We start from the raw sequence: 20,901 nt of genomic DNA on the forward strand, positions 1-20,901 counted from the left end.
AAGAGTTGATGCGCTTGCGTCATCAATGAGGTATCGCGAGAGAAGGAGAAGCTGTTACTCTCCCGCCTAATTCGGGTTTACCAACAAGCTGGCTCTGAGACGCCATCCCCGGCGGTGCTGTTGCTTTTTGTGTCGTGATTGTCCCTTCTTCTTCCCGGGTAAAAGCCAGCCTCGGGTCCTCAGGGTGGGGCTGTGGAGAGTCCAGGTGTGGGGTAATTTGCGAGTTGCTTCCTCTGTCTGTGGCGTCGCGGGCGGAAGCCCAGAGAGTACTGTCTTTGTGCGAAGAATGGGCCGAGTAGGCTAGGGAGGAGCTTGGAGGTTCCGCGAGTTTTGTGGTGCGGGCGCGCTGAGGTTTGGGATCCTCACCGAACCGGCGATTTGGGCGTGGGAGGGGTCGTTCCACGGTGGCAGACTCTCCTCCTCGAAAGTGAAAGTAAAGTCGCTCTGTAGTGTCCGACTCTTTGCGACCCCGTGGACTGTAGCCTACTAGGCTCCTCCGGCTGCTGCTGCTAAGTCGTTTCAGTCGTGTCCGACTGCGTGCGACCCCATAGACAGCAGCCCACCAGGCTCCCCCGTCCCTGGGATTCTCCAGGCAAGAACACTGGAGTGGGTTGCCATTTCCTTCTCCCAGGCTCCTCCGGGTATTTTCCTTCAACGACGTATTTTTGTTTATTCAAACGTGGACCTCATGTCCTTTCAAAACAAGCCCGTGTCTTTAAAATAATTCTGTGTTTAAGCAGGAAATACAGGATCTCCTTAGGCTCCAGAGTAGCCCTTGCATGCAACTTTAACATTTCTGTTCAGAGTTATTCGTGTGCTAAACCGGAAGTATTGTGTGACTCTTTTGCCCATTCATTTAACAAATATTAGCTTCCCACAGGGCACGCAAAAGGAGCTAGGGGAGTTTAATTATAGTGGTAAAACTGGAGTGGCACTGGAGACACGTTATTTTTTTTGTTAACATTAAAAATAAAAATATAGTAGGTGCTTAAGTGAAAATGAGACTCTTTCAGAATTGCCAGTCTGCATTTAAAAAATATGTTTTAAATAAAATTTTGTTTTAGAATTTATAATCGAGTGAGTTTTCTGACCTATTTTGAGCACCGGACCCAAGGGTACTTGGAGAAGGAACTGGTCTCGGAGGAGGTGGACTGACCATAGAAATGAGTCCTGCGGATGCCCTGTAAGCACCTTTCTTCCGAAATATTTGTTGGTTTGCGTTTCTACCAAATAGCCTGTCGACTATGTTCACCATAAAAGAAAACTTATTTAGTAAATAAAGAGCTTGCATGAACACAAGTGTTAGTCGTCAAAAAAAGTATTTGGAATGGTTAACAATTCATACTGTATGTTTATTAATTAAAGATAATATGCAGCAGTAGATTGGGGTTTTGCAGTAGATTGGCATATTGCTGTATAAATTTATGTTCTTAGGTTTTTGTCTTAAACTTGAAGCTATAAATATTCTTGAACTAAGTCTTACTAGCTAATGCAAGTCTTTTAGAGCAGATTTTTAGAGGGATAAATTGCCCTGGTACTGAATAAATTGCAAATGAATCTGACTAAAATGAAAATAAATAAAAGAACTAGGAAAAGTAATGTGGGAAAAGCTTTTAACTTGGAGTCTTTCATCCTGGTTTTAATTTCTTGATTAGTATTGTTTGACCCTGAGCAAGTTAGCAAGCCTTTAAACTTCACCTCAATTTCTTCATTTGTATCAAGTTAAAATGATAAATTTTCGTATTTAAATGAAAAAACTCAAGTGAAAATACTTTAGAAATTGCTGTGGAAGTCTGGATAGTAATGTGATTTGAAAGTATTCTGACTAAATCTGTATGTATATAGCAGTCAGAACTGCGTATCATTTTCTGGAAATTTCTCTTGTGTATAAAGATTTGAATTTTAGAGATAAATAAAAGTTTGTTTTTAAGTTCGTATGTTTTAGTGAAAACAGCCTGAATTTTAATCCTGGCTTTTAGTACCATTTCTACCATTCTGTTTCATGATTCAGAAACAATAATACCTAACCTCTTTACATGTGAGAGTTGAGATGAGATCAGAGATACCAAATTATTTTAAAGACAGTTAAAAAGTCACATTAAGTTTAAGAGAATGTTAATAATTATCATATTGCTGCTTCACATGAAAGTATTGAATCTTTGGAGTACTACCAAATTTAAATGGCATTGTAAACTTGGCCAGATTTGTTAATGGGAAGCTAACTTTGTATGGAGAGTAGTCAAGCAGGGACCTGGATGTAAGTTACTAGCTTATTAGAATAGAAGTCTACTTATAAAATAAGAGGAGTGCTTTTTAAATTAACTAGTTATTTCTGATTTTCCTGGAAAAGTGCAAAGTAGATAAATAGCAAGTTTAGATACTGGGATCAAATTCTGTTAGATTTTTGCTGTGGAACAGAGTAGGAAAATAAACTTTCAAATCCAGGTTACATATGAGTGTATAAAACTGCTTGTAACACGGTTATATATTTTTGAAGCAGTTACAGAGCCTTTTAAAAAGTGTGTATATATTCTACATTGTATTAGTGGTAGGAAGATTGTGATGTTAATAAATTAAATGCTTCAAATTTTCAGATCTTGTTTAGAGCTGGAAAAATAATTTTATTTCATAATTGCTATTTTATAGATTTAATTTAGATTTTTTTTTTAGATTTTACGTTAGATGTTCAGTTTGCTTGAACATTCTTTCAATGAATTATATTGAAGTGTTTCTTCTTTTTAAATACAGCGATGATGAAAACACATTTAAAATCTTGGTTGCAACGGATATTCATCTGGGATTTATGGAAAAAGATGCTGTGAGAGGAAATGATACATTTGTAACACTTGATGAAATTTTAAGACTTGCCCAGGAAAATGATGTGAGTTTGGTTTGCATTTTTGCAGTTTCTACCAAGTTCCTATACTTACTGTTTTTCCTTTTAGAGTTTTGTTTCATATATTCTTGTGCTCAGAGTGCCTGCTTAAATATAAGTATGCTAAAAGTCCAAATCAGATTTTGTGTGCCTTATTCTCTGAATTCAAGTAGGAGTGACTTTCGTAAATAGTCTGTAAAAATTTATGACAATTGATGAAGTGATTACTAAGTGCAGCATGTTTCTTTTTGAACTGTAAAGATGACTGTTATAGTTTCTGCTTTCAAAGAACATACAACAGGCAAATCAGTATGTGAGATATGATAAATGTCTAAAATGCTCAGATGCAAGGTCATGTGTGATAAGAGCCATAAGAAAATTATAAACAGCATTTCCTGAGAGATTAGAGGTAGAAGAGATCACATTTAGAATAGGACAGTAAGATGAGATAAATTAAGCGGCATTTAACTTGGGCTTGGAAGGGATGTAGCAGCTGTGTTGGCTCACTGGTGGGTCTTGTTTGGGAAAGAGGGCTGAAAAACTAGAAATGTGGTTTGAGCTTCAGTGAGAGCTTCAAATGCCAGATTGAAGACTTTGTACCCAACTAATAGAAAGTCTTCTGACAAGAGTCTAGCATGAAGTCAAGGTAAGTTTGAGGCTTTTTTAAAATCGTGGCCTTCAATGGAAAAAAGGAAGTGAATACAAGAACTATTACAAAAATAGGGTTTGTATACTTTGATTAGGAGATGCGGATGAGGGAGAAGGGATGACAGTATCTCTGAAGTGTGTTAAGTTTGGGTGAATGGTGGTACCCGTAATAGAAGTAGGTTTTAAATAAGGAAGATTTCTTTCTTATTTTCACACTTCCTTATTACATACTTCATTATGTGGGAAGGTGATGAATTTTGATTTAGGCCATTAGCCTCCTATTGGAGGTTCCAATAGGATATTCAAGGAAACCTTCCGGCAGACAGATAAAATGTCTATCTAGAGCCCAGAAGACAACTGGGGAATAAACATAAATTCGGGTGACTTGCAAACTGTTATCTTCAACTTTGACTTTTCCTTAGAGTTCTGTTCAGTTTTTCTGCAAGTCCTTTAGTTCATATTTCTAAATATTTATGAGTGGAACCTCCCCACTATTTTCTGCCTTTGTGTCTATAAGCTTAATTCAAAACTTTTATCTTATTTTGCTGAACTACAATAGCTCCCCTTAGTTTTTTTTTTTCTTTTCTTTTTTACAGCGTAGCAGACAGAGTGAACTTATAAAATCATAACTCAGATCATGGCACTCTGCTGCTTCAAAATCTAAGTGGCCTTCCATTAAATCTAGAGTAAAAATTAAACTACAGAGTTCAGTATGATCTGACCCTACTAGAAGACTTCATCTCCTTTGACTCTGGGTGCTTGGCTTGTGCTCCATCTACACTGGAGTGTGTGTTCTACTCTGGGACCTCTGTGTGTCTAGTTCTCTTCCCGCTCCGAGCATCTTGATTTTGTCAGGGTTTACCTCTCAGTTCAAGTTTTATCTTTTTGGAGAAGTCTTCCCTGATAACTCCAAACAGTCTTATCACAGTACTCATTTATTTTTTTATAGCACCATCTGAAATAATTTGTTGGATTATCTACTTGTGTATTTTCTTCTCCTCTGGAAGATAAATTAGATGAAGATTCTTTTCTGTTTGCTCATGTGTATCTTAGTACCGCGAAAGGATCTGCCAAGCGGGAGGCACTCTCATAAATGTGTTCATGAATGAGGGAATGTCTAGTATCGTCTCCTTTTACCCTGAAGGGAGAGAAATTAACAGTCAAAGGAGGTTTGTTTCCTGCTAGAGAATCCTGTGTCTTTTTCTATGCTTAGGTGCTGAAGAACTATGTCTTTCCCTGAGCGCAAGCTTTTTTTTTTTTCCTTTGCTGTGTCATTTCCTTTCCTTCTGCTTCCTCTCCCTGTACTCTTTAATACTAACTGTCCTCTTCAGCCCACAGCCCCAAGCTGGTACCTCCAAATGCATGTTATATTTACTTTCCCCCATCTTTTGTGTCTATTTCTTCTTACTGAAGTCTAAATTCTTCCTGATTTTTAAGTCCTTTATATTGTGGGCAGTGGTACCCCCCTCCATACCCTTGCCTGGAAAATCCCATGGATGGAGGAGCCTGGTAGGCTGCAGTCCATGGGGTCACTAAGAGTTGGACACAACTGAGCGACTTCACTTTCACTTTTCACTTTCATGCATTGGAGAAGGAAGTGGGAACCCACTCCAGTGTTCTTGCCTGGAGAATCCCAGGGATGGGGGAGCCTGGTGGGCTGCCGTCTATGGGGTCGCACAGAGTCGGACACGACTGAAGCGACGTAGCAGCAGCCTTCTAACCAGCCTTATCTCTACTCTTTAGTTCTGTCAGGCTAATCTGTACTCTCTAGTTCTTCAGAGTCTTTTTTTTTAACTTTTAATTTTGGAACAATATCAGTCTTACAGAAACATTGTAAGAATAGTACAAATAATTTCTTACCCTTCACTGAGATTTTCCTACACTATGTGTGTGTGTGTGTGTGTGTGAGAATTTGTATCTGTGTCTTAATCGCTCAGTTGGATCCAACTATTTTGACCCTATGGACTGTAGTCCCAGGCTCCTCTGTCCATGGGATTCTCCAGCCAAGAAAACTGGAGTGGGCTGCCATTCCCTTCTCCAGGGCATCTTCCTGACCAAGGATCAAACCAGGGTCTCCTGCATTGCAGGAAGAATCTGTATTATATGAGCCACCAGGGATGCCCTTCCTACACTTTTACATTTAATTTATCCTCTCTCTCTCCATACATACACACACAGACAGACACACTTTTTCTGAACCACTTGAGAGTAAACTGCATGTGTAATCAGAGTGCACTTGTCAGAACCAGGGAAACTGATGTTTCTCCAGTACTATCAAGTAATTCTAAGATGCTGCCAGTTTTCCCCACAACAAATGTCGTAGTAGTTTGGGGGCAGGTCAGTGCTGTTAGATCCCAACCCAGGATTACATTTTACATTTAGTTGTCATGTCTCTTTAGTCTCTTATAATCTGGGACATTTCCTCAGTCTGCCTTGTCTTTAATGACTCTGGCTTTTTTTTTTTTTTTTTTTAACAAAGTTGTGATAGTTTCAGGTGAATAGTGAAGGGACTCAATGGATATACATGTATTCACTCTGCCCCAGAGTCCTCTGGTGGCTTAGATGGTAAAGAATTTGCCTGCAATGTAGGAGACCTGGGTTCTATCCCTGAGTCAGAAAGATCCCCTGGAGAAGGAAATGGCAACCCACTCCAATATTCTTGCCTGAGAAATCCCAGAGGAGCCTGGCAGGCTGCAGTCCATGGGGTCACAAAGAGTTGGACACTGAGCACGCACACACACTCACCAGACTCCCCTCCTGTCTAGGCTGCCATATAACTTTGAGCAGAGTTCCCTATTCTATGTGGTAGGTCCTTGTTGGTTATCCATTTTAAATATAACAGTGTGTCCATGCCATCCCAAACTCTCTAACTATCCTTTCCCCTCTATCCTTAACTCCTGGCAACCATAAGTTTGTTCTCTCAGCATGACCTTGACATTTTTGAAGAGTCACAGGTAATTATTTTTGTAGAATATTCCTCGATTGGATGTGTCTGACATTTCCTCATGAGTAGATTCATGTAGGGCTGGAATACCTCAGAAGCAAGTTGTGTTCTCAGTGATCACTAGAGTCACAAACCAGTTTTTAAAGATATTAAAAATTTTTTTTTTGCTCTTGATAATATAAAACATACCACCCTAACCATGTTTAAGGATTCAGTTGAGTAGTATTAAGCCCATTGGTATGTTTGAGTAACCAACCTCCAAAACTCTTTTAAACAACTCTTTCCCTTCCCCTCCCTTATAAAAATGTTTACTTAAGTTGTGTTTTCTATGGCTTTGATTGTGATCATTTTTTTCCTTTGCTCAAATCATGTTTAGTTTTGAAGACCTAGCTTAAATTTTAATTGCAGTCTCTCTGACTAGTGTAGGGGCCAGAAATCTTTTCCTTCTTCCCTTCTAGGTTCTCTGACTGGTCTGATAATTAAGTTGACATAAGACAGATAAGGGCTTCCCAGGTGGCACTAGTGATAAAGAACTCACCTGCCAATGCAGGAGACATGAGATGTGGGAAGCTCCCCTGGAGAAGGGCACAGCAACCCATTCCAGTGTTCTTCCCAGGAGAATCCCATGGACAGAGGAGCCTGGTGGGCTATAATCCATAGGATAGCAAAGAGTCGAACAAGACTGAAGCAATTTAGCAAGCACGCAAGACAGATTAATGGACTAAAATATCGCTTATGTGCACTGTTGTTGTTTAGTCACTCAGGTCATGTCCAATTCTTTGTGACCCCACAGACTATATCCCGTCAGGCTCATCTGTCCATGGTATTTCCCGTGCAGGAGCCCCACAAAAATATGAGACTCCCAGCAGTGAGGTAATGGAGGCTTATCTGCCATCCTGATCTAAGGAGAAGGGGAAGGGAGTCTGGGGCTTTAAAGAGGAGAAAGACAGTGCATAGGAAGATGGGAAGAGCAGATGTTTGTTAAACAAGTGTATGCTGTGCCATGCCCTGTGATGAGTCTTTCTGATACCAGAAATTATCTCTGGTAATAGCTCTTCTGGTATATATCCCCTGTCTAAATTCAGAGTCTGATTTATGTTTAGATGCATAGCAGTTTTTCTCTCCCACTGGATTTTGAATAGAATAGGGGTCATATTTTATTCATCATACTCAGTATGACGTATGGTACATTGTATTCAGTAAGGGCAGGGACATGATCTGTTTTGTAGATTGCTATTTCCTGAGCTTTCACTGCCTATAGGAAGTCTAAATAATTGTTGAATGAATCTAGTGAATAATTTGGATTGAATCAGCTCTTCCTTGCATGTTGTCGTTTAGTTATTAAGTTGTCTCTGACTCTTTGTGACCCCATAGACTGTAGCGCGCCAGGCTCCTCTGTCCATGGGATTTCCCAGGCAAGAATACTGGAGTGGGTTGCCAGTTCCTTCTCCAGCAGATCTTCCTGACCCAGGTATCAAAGCTGGGTCTCCTGCTTGGCAGACAGATTCTTTACCACTGAACCATTCCTTCAATAGGTTTTATTAAAGTGCAAAGTTTATGTTTGATTTGGATAACTTTAAAAAAAGAAATCACTTCTGGTAGCATGAGTTAGAGACTTGGTATAGTAATTTAAAGATGGCTTTTTGAAGGTGGGCTGGGAACCTAAGTGGGAATCAGATTAGTAACCAGATTGGAAGGGCCTTTAAATGAACAAAATATGAAACTTTAAATCTCCACACATAGTGGTATCTTCTATAAAATTTTTTTCTCTCTTTGGTCTATAGTTTTAAAAATTTTACCTATAAAACACACTAATTTTCACACTATTTTCTTTTGATTAGGTGGATTTTATTTTGTTAGGTGGTGATCTTTTTCATGAAAATAAACCCTCAAGAAAAACATTACATACCTGCCTCGAGTTATTAAGAAAATATTGTATGGGGGATCGTCCTGTACAGTTTGAAATTCTCAGCGACCAGTCAGTTAACTTTGGTTTTAGTAAGTAAGTATATTTAAATGCTTCAATGAATGTTTCCTTGTGTCTATGATATATAACATTTCCTATGTAAGATGCGTGAACACATAAACAATTAGTCATCTTCTCTTCATTATAAGCTATTTCCTTGGCAGTTGTAGTTCTTTAAATTTTCTGTACATTATTGTATTAATTTGTATTTCCCTAATTAATAGATTGAGTAACTTCTTAGATTTTTATTGTACTTTTGGAATCTCTGTTCATATCCTTTGTCTATTAAAAAATTTGGATTTTTTTTTTTTTTTTGCTTTTCATGTTGAATTTGCAGGAGCTATTTATATATTCTAGATATCAAGCCTTTGTTACGCATATATATTTTTTTCCCAGTCAGTGGATTGTCTTTGGACTGTTCACAGGACCTTTTGTTGACAGAAATACTTAATTTTGATGTTCATAGTCAAATATGTAACAAGTCTGAGCGACTTCACTTTCACTTTTCACTTTCATGCATTGGAGAAGGAAATGGCAACCCACTCCAGTATTCTTGCCTGGAGAATCCTAAGGATGGTGGAGCCTGGTGGGCTGCTGTCTATTTGGTCACACAGAGTCGGACATGACTGAAGCGACACAGCAGCAGAATTGGATTTTGAAAGATTCTTACAATTTTTAACGTATGTCCTTGTTTTAAACATTCAAATCACTTGTAAAGAGATTGTCTTTTCTACATTGTATATTCTTGTCTCCTTTGTCAAAGATAAGGTGTCCATAGGTGTGTGGATTTATCTCTGGGCTTTCTATTTTGTTCCAGTGATCTATATTTCTGTCTTTGTGCCAGTACCATACTGTCTTGATGACTGCAGCTTTGTAGTAGAGCCTGAAGTCAGGCAGGTTGATTCCTCCAGTTCCATTCTTCTTTCTCAAGATTGCTTTGGCTATTTGAGGTTTTTTTGTATTTCCGTACAAATTATGAAATTATTTGTTCTAGTTCTGTGAAAAATACCATTGGTATCTTGATAGGGATTGCACTGAATCTATAGAGTGCTTTGGATAGTATACTCATTTTCACTATATTGATTCTTGCAATCCATGAACATGGTATATTTTTCCATCTATTTGTGTCCTCTTTGATTTCTTTCATCCCACTCCAGTATTCTTACCTGAGAAGTCCCATGACAAAGAAGCCTGGTGGGCTACATTACATGAGGTTGCAAGAGAGTTGGACATGACTTATCAGCTAAACAACAGTAGCAAATGTTTTCAAACCTTCTTTCCTGTTCTCTTTCTGAAAATTATATCTTACCCACTTTTTAATATCCCCTATAACTTTATTTCTTTGTACTACATTTTGGATAATTTTCTGTTCGTTTACTAGTTCATGTAGAAAAATAGAACAACAAAAAAATAGGGAAACTCTGAAAAAGAGGACTACTAAGTAGTGTTTAGCTCAGTTCAATCCCTATCAAAATTCCAATGGTAGCTTTCATGGAAATAGAACAAACAACAGGTACAGGAAAAGGTGCTCAGCATCACTAATCATTGGGGAAAAGCGTATGAAAACCACAATGAGATATCACCTCACACTTGTTAGGATGTCTGTCATCAAAAAGACAAGGGAGAACAAGTATTGGGGAGAATGTGGAGAGAAGAAAACCCTTGCGCACTATTCGGAATGTCAGTTTGTGCAGCCCATGGAAAACACTGGCGGTTCCCCCTCAAAGACAGAACCACCGTGTGATCCAGTAGTTCTCCCTCTGGGTATATATCCAGAAGGAATGAAAACGGTATCTTAAAGAGATAGTCTGCACTCCCACGTTCACTGCAGCATTATTCACAGTAGCCAAGATGAGGCAGTGGTGGCAACAGTGTACATGTCCATCAGTGAAAGAATGGATAAACATGTAATATATATGTGTGTGTGTATATGTAATACATACATGTTACTCAACTGTGAGAAGAGACATCCTTTCATCTGAGACAACATGCGTGGACCTTGAAGGCTTTATGCTAAGTAAACTAAGTCAGACAAAGAGACAAATAATGTGTAATATCACTTACGCAGTATAGGGAATCTGAACTCATTGAGACTGGAATGGTGGTTACCAGGGCCGGGTGTTGGGGGGAAAGTGAAGATGCTGGTCAAAAAGTATAATTTTGATTAAAAAATGATTACATTCCTAGGATCTAATGTACAGCATAGTATGAGTTAGTAAAGTTTCTAAGACAGTAGATCTTAAACGTTCTCACTAGAAAAAGGAGATGGTAACTGTGTGACATGCTGGCAGCTGTTGAAGGGAGTGTGTGTTAAGCTTACAGTGGTAGGTAAGTTACAGTGGTTATCATTTTGCAGTATATGAATATATCAAACCAACGTATTTGTATACCTTAAAGTAACACAATGTTGCATGTTCAGTTATATCACAGTATAGCTGGAAAAAAGTATATTATAATGCTGCTGCTACTGCTCAGTCACTTCAGTCGTGTCCAACTCTGTGTGACCCCATAGATGGCAGCCCACCAGGCTCCCCTGTCCCTGGGATTCTCCAGGCAAGAACACTGGAGTGGGATGCCATTTCCTTCTCCAATGCATGAAAGTGAAAAGTGAGAGTGAAGTTGCTCAGTCATGTCCAAGCTTCAGCGACCCCATGGACTGCAGCCTTCCAGGCTCCTCTGTCCAAGGGATTTTCCAGGCAAGAGTACTGGAGTGGGGTGCCATTGCCTTCTCTACAATAATAAAAAATGTGGTATAACTCATGAATTGATAGGCAGATAATTGAAAGTATAGAAGTTCCAGAAATAGCCTCAGTAAATGTGGGAATTTAGTATTTGATAAAGGTGGTATCACATATCTCCAGGAAAATATAGCTTATTCAATAAAAGAACTAGAGGAAACTGTTAAGCATTTTAAAAAACCTGGATGTGGAAAGACTTTTCTAAGTATTGCACAAATCCAGAATCCATAAAAGATTGATGTTTTTGTCTTTGTAAATTTCTGCATGGCAAGAGCTGCCCATGGAAGTTGGAAGTCCAGGTTCAACCAGGAAGAACATTTTTAATTCAAGGCAAATTAATGTCTAATTTTCCCAATAGATAAATAATTTTTTCAAGTTAGTTAAAAGAAATTCATGAGTTAATAAAAAAAAAAGTTAGGTAAAGAATATGGACATCATTCACTGAAAAGGAAATAAAGTGACATTTAAACATACTAAAAGAATATGAAAGATATGAGATGAAGTATACTGAGATATTTTTCTCCTATAGGATTTATATACATCAGTAATTCTCAGTCCTGGGTGTGTATTATCTTTACCTCAGAATCTTAAAAAGTACTGATGCCCAGTCTCTAGCTCAGTTAATCTCCCTGATTGTGTCTCAGACATTGGCGGATCTTCAAAGATCCCTAGAGAATTTTGCTGTGCAGCTAGGATTTAGAACTACTGGCATAAGATTGAAGAAGTTTGATCATATACTGTACTAGTGGAGTAAGGGGAAATGGTCTCATGCTGTGCCATTGTATTATATGTAAGTTAAACCACCTCAATGGGGGGAAGTTGGCAGTAATCAAATTTACAAATGTAGGTGTGCTTTTTGACCTGACAGTGTCCTCCTAGATAATTTCCTATACTCTCACAAGGGCATCTTTGTACAGGATTACTCACTGTAACCATTTGTGAAACAAAAGACTGGAAATGGCCTAAATGTCCATTCGTAGGTATCTACTTAAACACATTGTAATAATCCATACAGTGTCTGGCTAAAAAAAGCCACAAGGAAGCTCTTTATATACTGATATGAAATGATTTACAAAGTATGCTAAGTGATAAAGGCAGGGTCCAAAGGTCTGTATTGTGCTGCCATTTGTGGAAGAAGGAAGATGTATTTATTTGCTTTACAGGTATAAGATATTTTTTCACAGATAAAGTAGAAATTACTAGTGTCATTTCCTCTGAGAAGAGGAGCTTGGTGACTAGGGACAGTAGTGTGAAAAATTTGTCATACAAGTAGTGAGTGATAGAGCTGGAATTTTTAATCAAGGTCTTGTATTCCAGAGTAGGTGTATTTTTCCCCTCCCGCTTCTACAACACAAACACAGACCTTACACAAAGACTTTCAAAATTTTGAAAGCCTATTAGCTTACTATTCAGATAATCAAATCGTTCATACAATTCACAAGCATCATATACTGTAAGGTTTTCAAGTGCAGTACTTTGTGATCTTTTCAAACTTGAATTATTGCCTATGATTGAATTTTTTTTTAAAACTCCAAAGTCATCTGCCGAGTTAGATCATCCAGTTTGCCTGTAACAGTATTAAGTTTTTGGAGGAGGAGAATGGAGGAAAGAGCTTTTGTCTCTTACAGAAACTTTTTCTTTCTTTTTTAAGGTTTCCATGGGTGAACTACCAAGATGGCAATCTCAACATTTCAGTTCCGGTGTTTAGTATTCACGGCAATCATGATGATCCCACAGGGGTAATTATTGTGTTCTTAAAGTTTGTTGAAATTTTAGAAATTTTCTGTTTAATTTGTCTATGGGAAGCATTCTTCCACTTCTTCCCAGCAACTTTTAGTCAGATTGACTCAGAGATTCAAATTGACTCTTTATCATTCATATAGGCTTTTATACTGCTTTTTAGATACTTTAAAAAATCTGAGATAATAATTGATGTATGAGATATGTTTTTATTTCTTGAGTGCCAAAGTTAGCAATAAATAACCAGTAGAAGGAATAACATTTAGGAATAAATAAATGTTGGGAATAACCTAACATTTGTATAATGCTTTACAGATTATCTGGTGCTTTTATCTCAAAAATCTCACTGTAGGAAATAATTGTTTCATGAACAGTTTTAAATCTAAATTAGATCATCTTATTTTGTTTGATAAGGAAGTACAGACCATCTTCAGCTTGTGATGGTTCGACCTAAGATTTTTAAACTTTACAATGGTGTGAAACTGACATGCGTTCAGTTGAACCTGAATTATGAGTTTTGATCTATTTTTGGGCTAATGATTTGTGGGAAGATACTCTCTTGTGATGCTGAGTAAAGACAGCAAGGCCCAGCTCCCAATCAGCCACCCCAGCCCAAGGGTAAACAGTTGCCACACTTAAAACCATTCTGTATGGGTATGTACCATACAGTCATTCTGTTCTTCATGTACAGTAGATTGATTATACAAGATACTCAGTACTTTATTGTAAAATATTTATACTTTTTCCCAACTGTAGGCTCATGTAAGTGTTCTGAGCATGTTCAAAGTAGGCTAGGTTAAGCTATGATTTTCAGTAGATGAGGTACTTTAACTGCATTTTTGACTTACAGTATTTTCAATTTACTATGGATTTATTGGTACCTAAATCCACTGTAAATTGAGGAAGATTTCAAATAATAGGGATCCTAAAGTAATCTAAAAATACCATTTTATTTTTTCTGGTCATTAATGTATTATAAATCACTATTTAGCTAGTCTTTTTTTCCCTCACCCCTTGAGAGGTCTGCTTAATATGACAAATAACTGATTCCATAGCTGGTTTTATTTTTCAGTGAACAAGACATGATAAATTTTGATGAAACATTAACTTTGTATTTAACATGTATTAACATGTGATTCTACTCACAGTGATAGAGAAAAGGATAGCACATACTTTACTATTGTAATCTTGTTTTGACAAGGCACTGTCTTCGTCTAGGTTTTTATAACTGCTATACAGAATATACTTTTAATAAGTAATAACATATGCAGATTATTAGTTTTTAGATATACATTAATATTCTTTGAAAATATTTTGCATAGGCAGATGCACTCTGTGCCCTGGATATTTTAAGTTGTGCTGGATTTGTCAATCACTTTGGACGTTCAATGTCTGTGGAGAAGATAGACATTAGTCCAGTTTTGCTTCAGAAAGGAAGCACAAAAATTGCTCTATATGGCTTAGGTAAGATGGGTTTATATTACTATTTATGTTGATAAATGTTTACTTGTTTAAGCAACTAGGAAATCAAATTCTGGAGTTCACTTTGTTGCTGTTTGGAAGGAATTGAGGCAAATCTAATTATTCCTTATGGGTGACTTTAAAAAATATTACAACGTTTTGGTGGACATTTTTCATTATTTTATAAGCACCAGTATGGTAAAGAATGTGCCTGCAGTGCAGGAGACCCAGGTTCGATCCCTGAGTCAGGAAGATCCCCTGGAAAAGGGAATGGCTACCCACTCCAGTATTCTTGCCTGGAGAATTCCACGGACAGAGGAGCCAGGCAGGCTATGGTCCATCAGATTTTAAAGAGTCAGACATGAAGGACCGACTGACATTTCATTTCATTTCATTTCAATAGTTCTTGAGATTTGTTTTTAATAGCAGTTTCGATGAAAAAAGATTTTCCCCTTAGTATCTATTGTTTGTTATTTCTTTCTTTTTTTTCTTTTAGGCTCAGACAAGAATCCTGAACATAGAACTGTAGAGTAATTTAGAACAACTGCATTTTGATATTTTGGAAGTCTTTGAAAGGTTTAAAGTTTCACTGTCCAATACAGTAATCATGTGGATATCAGGCACTAGAAAAGTGGCTAATCTAAATTGAGTCATGTTATAAGTATAAAATACATATTAGATTTCAAAGACTTAGAAAAAAATGTAAAATATCTTACTCAGATATTGGGTTAAATGAAATATATTAAAATTAATTTTACCAATTTCTTTTACTTATTTTAATGTGGCTACTAGAAAATTAGAATTTACATATTTGGCCCGTTTTGGTGGCTCACATGATATTTTTATTAGTGCTAGTTTAGAACTGTCATCTACAATGCTCAGAAAATTTGCTTTATCAACTTCTGTAATTTATTTAGTTTCCAGTAGGTAAAAGCTTGTTTGCTAGGCTTTATTACATGTGAATGGAAGACTGTTTTTGTTAGTGGCTAAGTCGTGTCTGACTTTTGAGACCCCATTGAGTTTGTCCTTCACTGTCTCCTGGAGTTTGCTCAGATTCACGTCCATTGAGTAGGTGATGTTATCTAGCCATCTCATCCTCTGCTGCTCCTTTCTTTTGCCTTCAGTGTTTCCCAGCATCAGGGTCTTTTCCAATGAGTTGGCCCTTTGATTCAGTTGGCCAAAGTATTGGAGTTTCAGCTTCAGCATCAGTCGTTCCAGTTGATATTCAGGGTTGATTTCCTTTAGAATGTACTGGTTAGATCTCCTTGCAGTCCAAAGGACTTTTTAAGAGTCTTATCCAGGACCACAGTTTGAAAGCATCAATTCTTTTATGCTCAGCCTTCTTCATGGTCCAGCTGTTACATCCATACATGACTACTGGTAAAACCATTTTCAGCATGCATTCAGTGTATTTTTTGTGTCTTCATTTGGTTAAGTTCAGTTTGATATTTGTTATATGAATACAATAGTTTTGTTGTTTTTGATGTATATCATTTAGTCGCTAAATTGTGCCCAACTCTTTGCCACTCCATGAACTATAGCCCACCAGGCTCTTGCATCCGTGGAATTCTCCAGGCAAGAACACTGGAGTGGGTTGCCATTTCCTAAGTATTATAAAAATTATACTTCATGTTAAACCAGTTTTAAAGTACCCCAAGGGAAAGTAAGAAAAAACTCATGCTGTAACTAACCTCAACATAGTTTTCATTATTTTTTGAGTGATTTTAGTATAATAGAAGCCTTAGTACTCATTTCTCTTTGTATATGTTTTTAAAGAATAATTAAGATGGATGTTTTATTTAAATACTTTCTGTAGGAAGTGTAGAGTCTTTGCCCAAGTTACATAATTTTGCCAACAAATAGAAAAGCATCATAGCAATCTCTATTTTAGAGATACAGAAGATGAGACCAAAATATTATGTCTGATTTTTGCAAGTGATAGAGCAAGAAGTAAAATACATTAAAAAAAAAAAAAAAAAAAAAACCTACCAATATTTTAATCACTGTAACGTTGGGGATCATATCTGAAGAAAATGATTGATCCTCACACTTTCAAACCAAGGACAAACCCCATTATGCCTTAGTCACTGCCAGAGGCAAACTGCTTCCATCATCCCTTTTATCCCCAGTCTCTCATCTCATCCTGTTCTATTTTCCTTAACTGGACTCAGTCTCTACCCTCCAGCATCTACTCTCACCCCAGCTCGGTATATGCTGCTGTAGCTAAGTCACTTTAGTCGTGTCTGACTCTGTGTGACCCCATAGACAGCAGCGCACCAGGCTCCTCTGTCCACAGGACCCTCCAGGTAAGAATACTGGAGTGGGGTGCCATATGCTAGAGCCCTTTTTAGTTAGCAGACTCATATCATCAGTCCCTGAATGCTCCCTGTGCTGTGCCACTCTCAGTGACAGTGGCCCACGAGGCTCCTGTGTCTTGTGCAGTTTTCTCCTGGCCTCTCACAGGCTCTAGGGCGGAAGGGCTGGAGGCCAAGTCCCTGCTCTCCTTGCTTTCCACTGCCACCACCTGTCCTTCCTTTTCAGGTACCCTTGAAGCTAACTGCCAACCAGTAAACTGCCCTTTCCATTACCTCAGTTTTCTTACCTGCTTGCCTTCCAATTTTGTCAGTGTTCTTAGTGTTTCTGCAGCTAAGTAGATCAACCTTCTAATGCCCTGGATTTTCATGTCTTGCCTTTTTTATCCCAGTCATACATTCCACCATCATTTCATTGGCAGCACTAGGAGTTCTCTCTAGAAGCTAGACCTCTTCTAGCTCTTATACTTCTGCAGCATTGGGTTTTCTTCCTTAATCACTCCATGAAGTAGTAACCTTGTCCTCCCACTGATAATTGCCTTCTTAGCATCCTGACTTTTTTTCCTTTTATAGTATTTAAAATTACAATTTGCATGTTTATTTTCATTGACCTATACTATCCTTTGGGGAATTAGGAAGAGTTATTGAAAAGTCATTAAATTATTTAAAAGCACACTGTTTTTATTTAAAAGCATAATATACATAAAACTATTATTTTTAAGTACATTTTAAAATCTCACCCCTTCTACTGTCATTTCCTGTGTATTTTACAATGTATATGTTAGATCAAGAGTACACATAGAAAAAATAGAGTAGAAAACAATATTGTTAAAAATTTTAATAAGACTATGAGCATAGAAAACAGATTTTTATTCTATATTTTCTAGGTTTTGAAGGTATGTATGCTTGACGTCAGAGAAGGCAATGGCACCCCACTCCAGTACTCTTGCCTGGAAAATCCCATGGACGGAGGAGCCTGGTGGGCTGCAGTCCGTGGGGTCGCTAAGAGTCAGACATGACTGAGCGACTTCACTTTCACTTTTCACTTTCATGCATTGGAGGAGGGAATGGCAACCCACTCCAGGGTTCTTGCCTGGAGAATCCCAAGGATGGTGGAGCCTGATGGGCTGCCGTCTGTGGGGTCACACAGAGTCGGACACGACTGAAGCGACTTAGTAGTAGTAGTAGTAGTAGTAGTATGCTTGACATGAAAAACATTCTTTGAATGCAACTGCTCAGCAGGTTTCCCCGGTGGCTCAGCAGTGAAGATTCCCCCTGCCAATCCTGGACACTTGTAGGAGACTCAGGTTCAATCCCTGGGTCGGGAAGACCCCCTGGAGAAGGAAATGGCAACCCACTCCAGTACTTGCCTGGGAAATCTCACAAATAGATGGAGCCTGACGGGCTATAGTCCATGGGGTCACAAAGAGTCCGACACGACTGAGCAACTAAACAACAACTGCTCAGCAGCTGTCAGGCATGAACTTGGAACGTTTTCATTTGTGAATAATGATATCAGATTTCAAAATATCTCTGATAGGAAAACGAGATACTCAGAGAAGCACATAATTTAGAAGCAAAACTTTTAAAATAATGTAATGTCTATTTCAGGATCTATTCCAGATGAAAGGCTCTATCGAATGTTTGTCAACAAAAAAGTAACAATGTTGAGACCCAAAGAAGATGAGAACTCTTGGTTTAACTTATTTGTGATTCATCAGAACAGGTAAAAGTTTTGTCTCTGAAAATTCTTGAGTCAAATGTTGAGGTTCCCCAAATCTCTGTTTCTAAGCTTACCTATATTTTAGTAAAGTGAAGTATGAAGTGAAGTCGCTCAGTCGTGTCTGACTCTTTGTGACCCCATGGACTGTAGCCTACCAGGCTCCTCAGTCCATGGGATTTTCCAGGCAAGAGGACTGCAGCAGGTTGCCATTTTCTTCTCCAGGGGATCTTCCCGACCCAGGGATTGAACCTGGGTCTCTCGCATTGTAGGCAGACGCTTTACCGTCTGAGCTACCAGGGAAGCCCATATTTTAGTAAAGGGCTCCTTAGTCTTTGAAAGCTGTCAATGCAGGATCAGGCAAACTTAGATAGGCTTTGTGTGACTGCATCTTGAAATCATTTTCAATATGTATTCATACTTATTAATACAAATGAGTATTTCTAGCATATGGATAAGGTATACCAAAAACCGTAAAATGAATGCTCCTAAATTCAGAAGGAAGTAGAACATGAGCAGTACATTACCTCATGCCTTTTTCTGACCCTATCTTTTCCCACATACTTTATAGGGGAAGCACTATCTTCACTTTTTATTTAATCTGTCCATAGCTTTCTTTATTGTTCAATTACACACTTATTCATGAGTCATCTTTATTTGGTTTTGGTATAACTGGAACCATGCTTTATTTGCAGTTGGCTTATTTTTGTTCAACATTGTGTTACTTCAAAGTGAAAGTGTCAGTCATTAGTCGTGTCTGACTCTTGCGACCACATGGACTGTAGCCTGCCAGGCTCCTCTGTCCATGGGATTCTCCAGGCAAGAATACTGGAACGGGTAGCCATTCCTTTCACCAGGGAATCTTCCCAACCCAGGGATCAAACCCAGATCTCCTGCATTGCAGGTGGATTCTTTACCACTAAGCCACCAAGGAAGCCCTATGTTACTATAATTCATTTTGCTGCTTAACAGCATAACTCATTTTCACTGATGTATATACATTTCAACTTTTTCGCCTGTTGATGAGTGTTTTGTTATTTCCAGATTTTTTTTTTTAAATCTTTTTGTTAGGAACATTCTTTTTTTTTTTTTTAAGTATATGTGCTGCTGAAGTGAGCACAGGAATATTCTTATACATTACTCCTGGTACATATATACAGGTGTTTTTCCAGAATATCAAATATAGGTAGATAAGCTTCTTTTTGTTGGTAGTTTTAAGAAGTTTAATCTAGTGGCAGGGTGTAAGGTTGATTGAAAGGAAATAGAGATTTGAAGAAACACGATTTATTATGTGATAATTATAGTAAAAAAATGTGAGATGGTAACAGTGGTGGCAGTGAAATGATATATAAGGAACAAAGTTGAAAAGTTATTGAAAAAGAATCTGAAGGGATATGGGGCCTGATTATATAATTTCTTCTTCTTATTATTAAATAGTATTATTTATTGAAGAGATGCTTATTGACTGTAGAATACTCTGGTACTTGTCCATCACCACAACTCAGTGAAAGAAAGGTTTTAGGCTGCAGTGTTATTTTGCCTTATGTATATTCTTGAATAAACATGGTAAGTTTCAAAGGAGGAACAGGACAGGGTTTTGATATGTTGGTTTCCGTGTAACAGACAGGGAGTTTGTTCCTTCTTTTGCTGAGGGCTTCCCAGTTCTGCTATACTTTCTGCTTTCCCCAAGTAGGAATAAGTCAGAAGGAATGGTCATAAGCCATTCCATACCAGAATGAGAGGTGGAGTGGCAGCATTGGTAAGGGGAATGGGTAATATAATGTTGGTATGGCTGGTTGCTGTTAAAGGTGATGTTAATAATCTTGATCATTTGATTAAGGTGGTGTAGAGCAGGTTTCTCCACTGGAAAGGTCACATCTTCTACTTTATAATAATAAATATTTTGGGAAAAATACATTGAGACTATGTGAATATCCTGTTTCTCCTTAGAATTTGGCCCACAGGCTTTAGCATCCACTGGGGCATCTTGATGGGGAAACAGTGGCTGACTTTATTTTTCTGGGCTCCAAAATCACTGCAGATGGTGATTGCAGCCATGAAATTAAAAGACACTCCTTGGAAGGAAAGTTATGACCAACCTAGATAGCATATTCAAAAGCAGAGACATTACTTTGCCAACCAAGGTCTGTCTAGTCAAGGCTATGGTTTTTCCAGTGGTCATGTATGATGTGAGAGTTGGACTGTGAAGAAAGCTGAGTGCCAAAGAATTGATGCTTTTGAACTGTGGTGTTGGAGAAGACTCTTGAGAGTCCCTTGGACTGCAAGGAGATCCAAACAGTCCATCCTAAAGGAGATCAGTCCTGGGTGTTCATTGGAAGGACTGATGTGGAAGCTGAAACTCCAGTACTTTGGCTACCTGATGTGAAGAGCTGACTCATTGGAAAAGACCCTGACGCTGGGAAAGATTGAGGGCAGGAGGAGAAGGGGACGACAGAGGATGAGTTGGCTGGATGGCATCACCGACTCAATGGACATG

At 38.2% G+C, this 20,901-nt stretch overlaps 1 protein-coding gene across 5 annotated transcripts in view; it reads left to right on the top strand.

The window, feature by feature from the left end:
* Positions 1-32: 32 nt before the first annotated feature.
* Positions 33-20,901, top strand: part of MRE11 (MRE11 homolog, double strand break repair nuclease) — a 73,897-nt gene continuing 53,028 nt past the window's right edge. Inside the window, exons 1-8 of one of the 5 annotated variants that reach the window (XM_027563990.1) lie at positions 50-158; positions 1,065-1,183; positions 2,749-2,881; positions 8,309-8,469; positions 12,823-12,910; positions 14,234-14,375; positions 17,572-17,580; positions 18,296-18,410. In XM_027563990.1, the coding sequence (XP_027419791.1) occupies positions 1,164-1,183; positions 2,749-2,881; positions 8,309-8,469; positions 12,823-12,910; positions 14,234-14,375; positions 17,572-17,580; positions 18,296-18,410 (668 nt within the window). In that variant the 5' untranslated portion in view covers positions 50-158; positions 1,065-1,163. Of the gene's footprint in view, positions 213-1,064; positions 1,184-2,748; positions 2,882-8,308; positions 8,470-12,822; positions 12,911-14,233; positions 14,376-17,571; positions 17,581-18,295; positions 18,411-20,901 lie in introns of all 5 variants that reach the window. The other 4 variants (XM_027563992.1, XM_027563993.1, XM_027563994.1 and 1 more) reach the window with 4 other exon arrangements.

Source organism: Bos indicus x Bos taurus, chromosome 15, assembly GCF_003369695.1.
Source record: "Bos indicus x Bos taurus breed Angus x Brahman F1 hybrid chromosome 15, Bos_hybrid_MaternalHap_v2.0, whole genome shotgun sequence".
Lineage (NCBI taxonomy): Eukaryota > Metazoa > Chordata > Mammalia > Artiodactyla > Bovidae > Bos > Bos indicus x Bos taurus.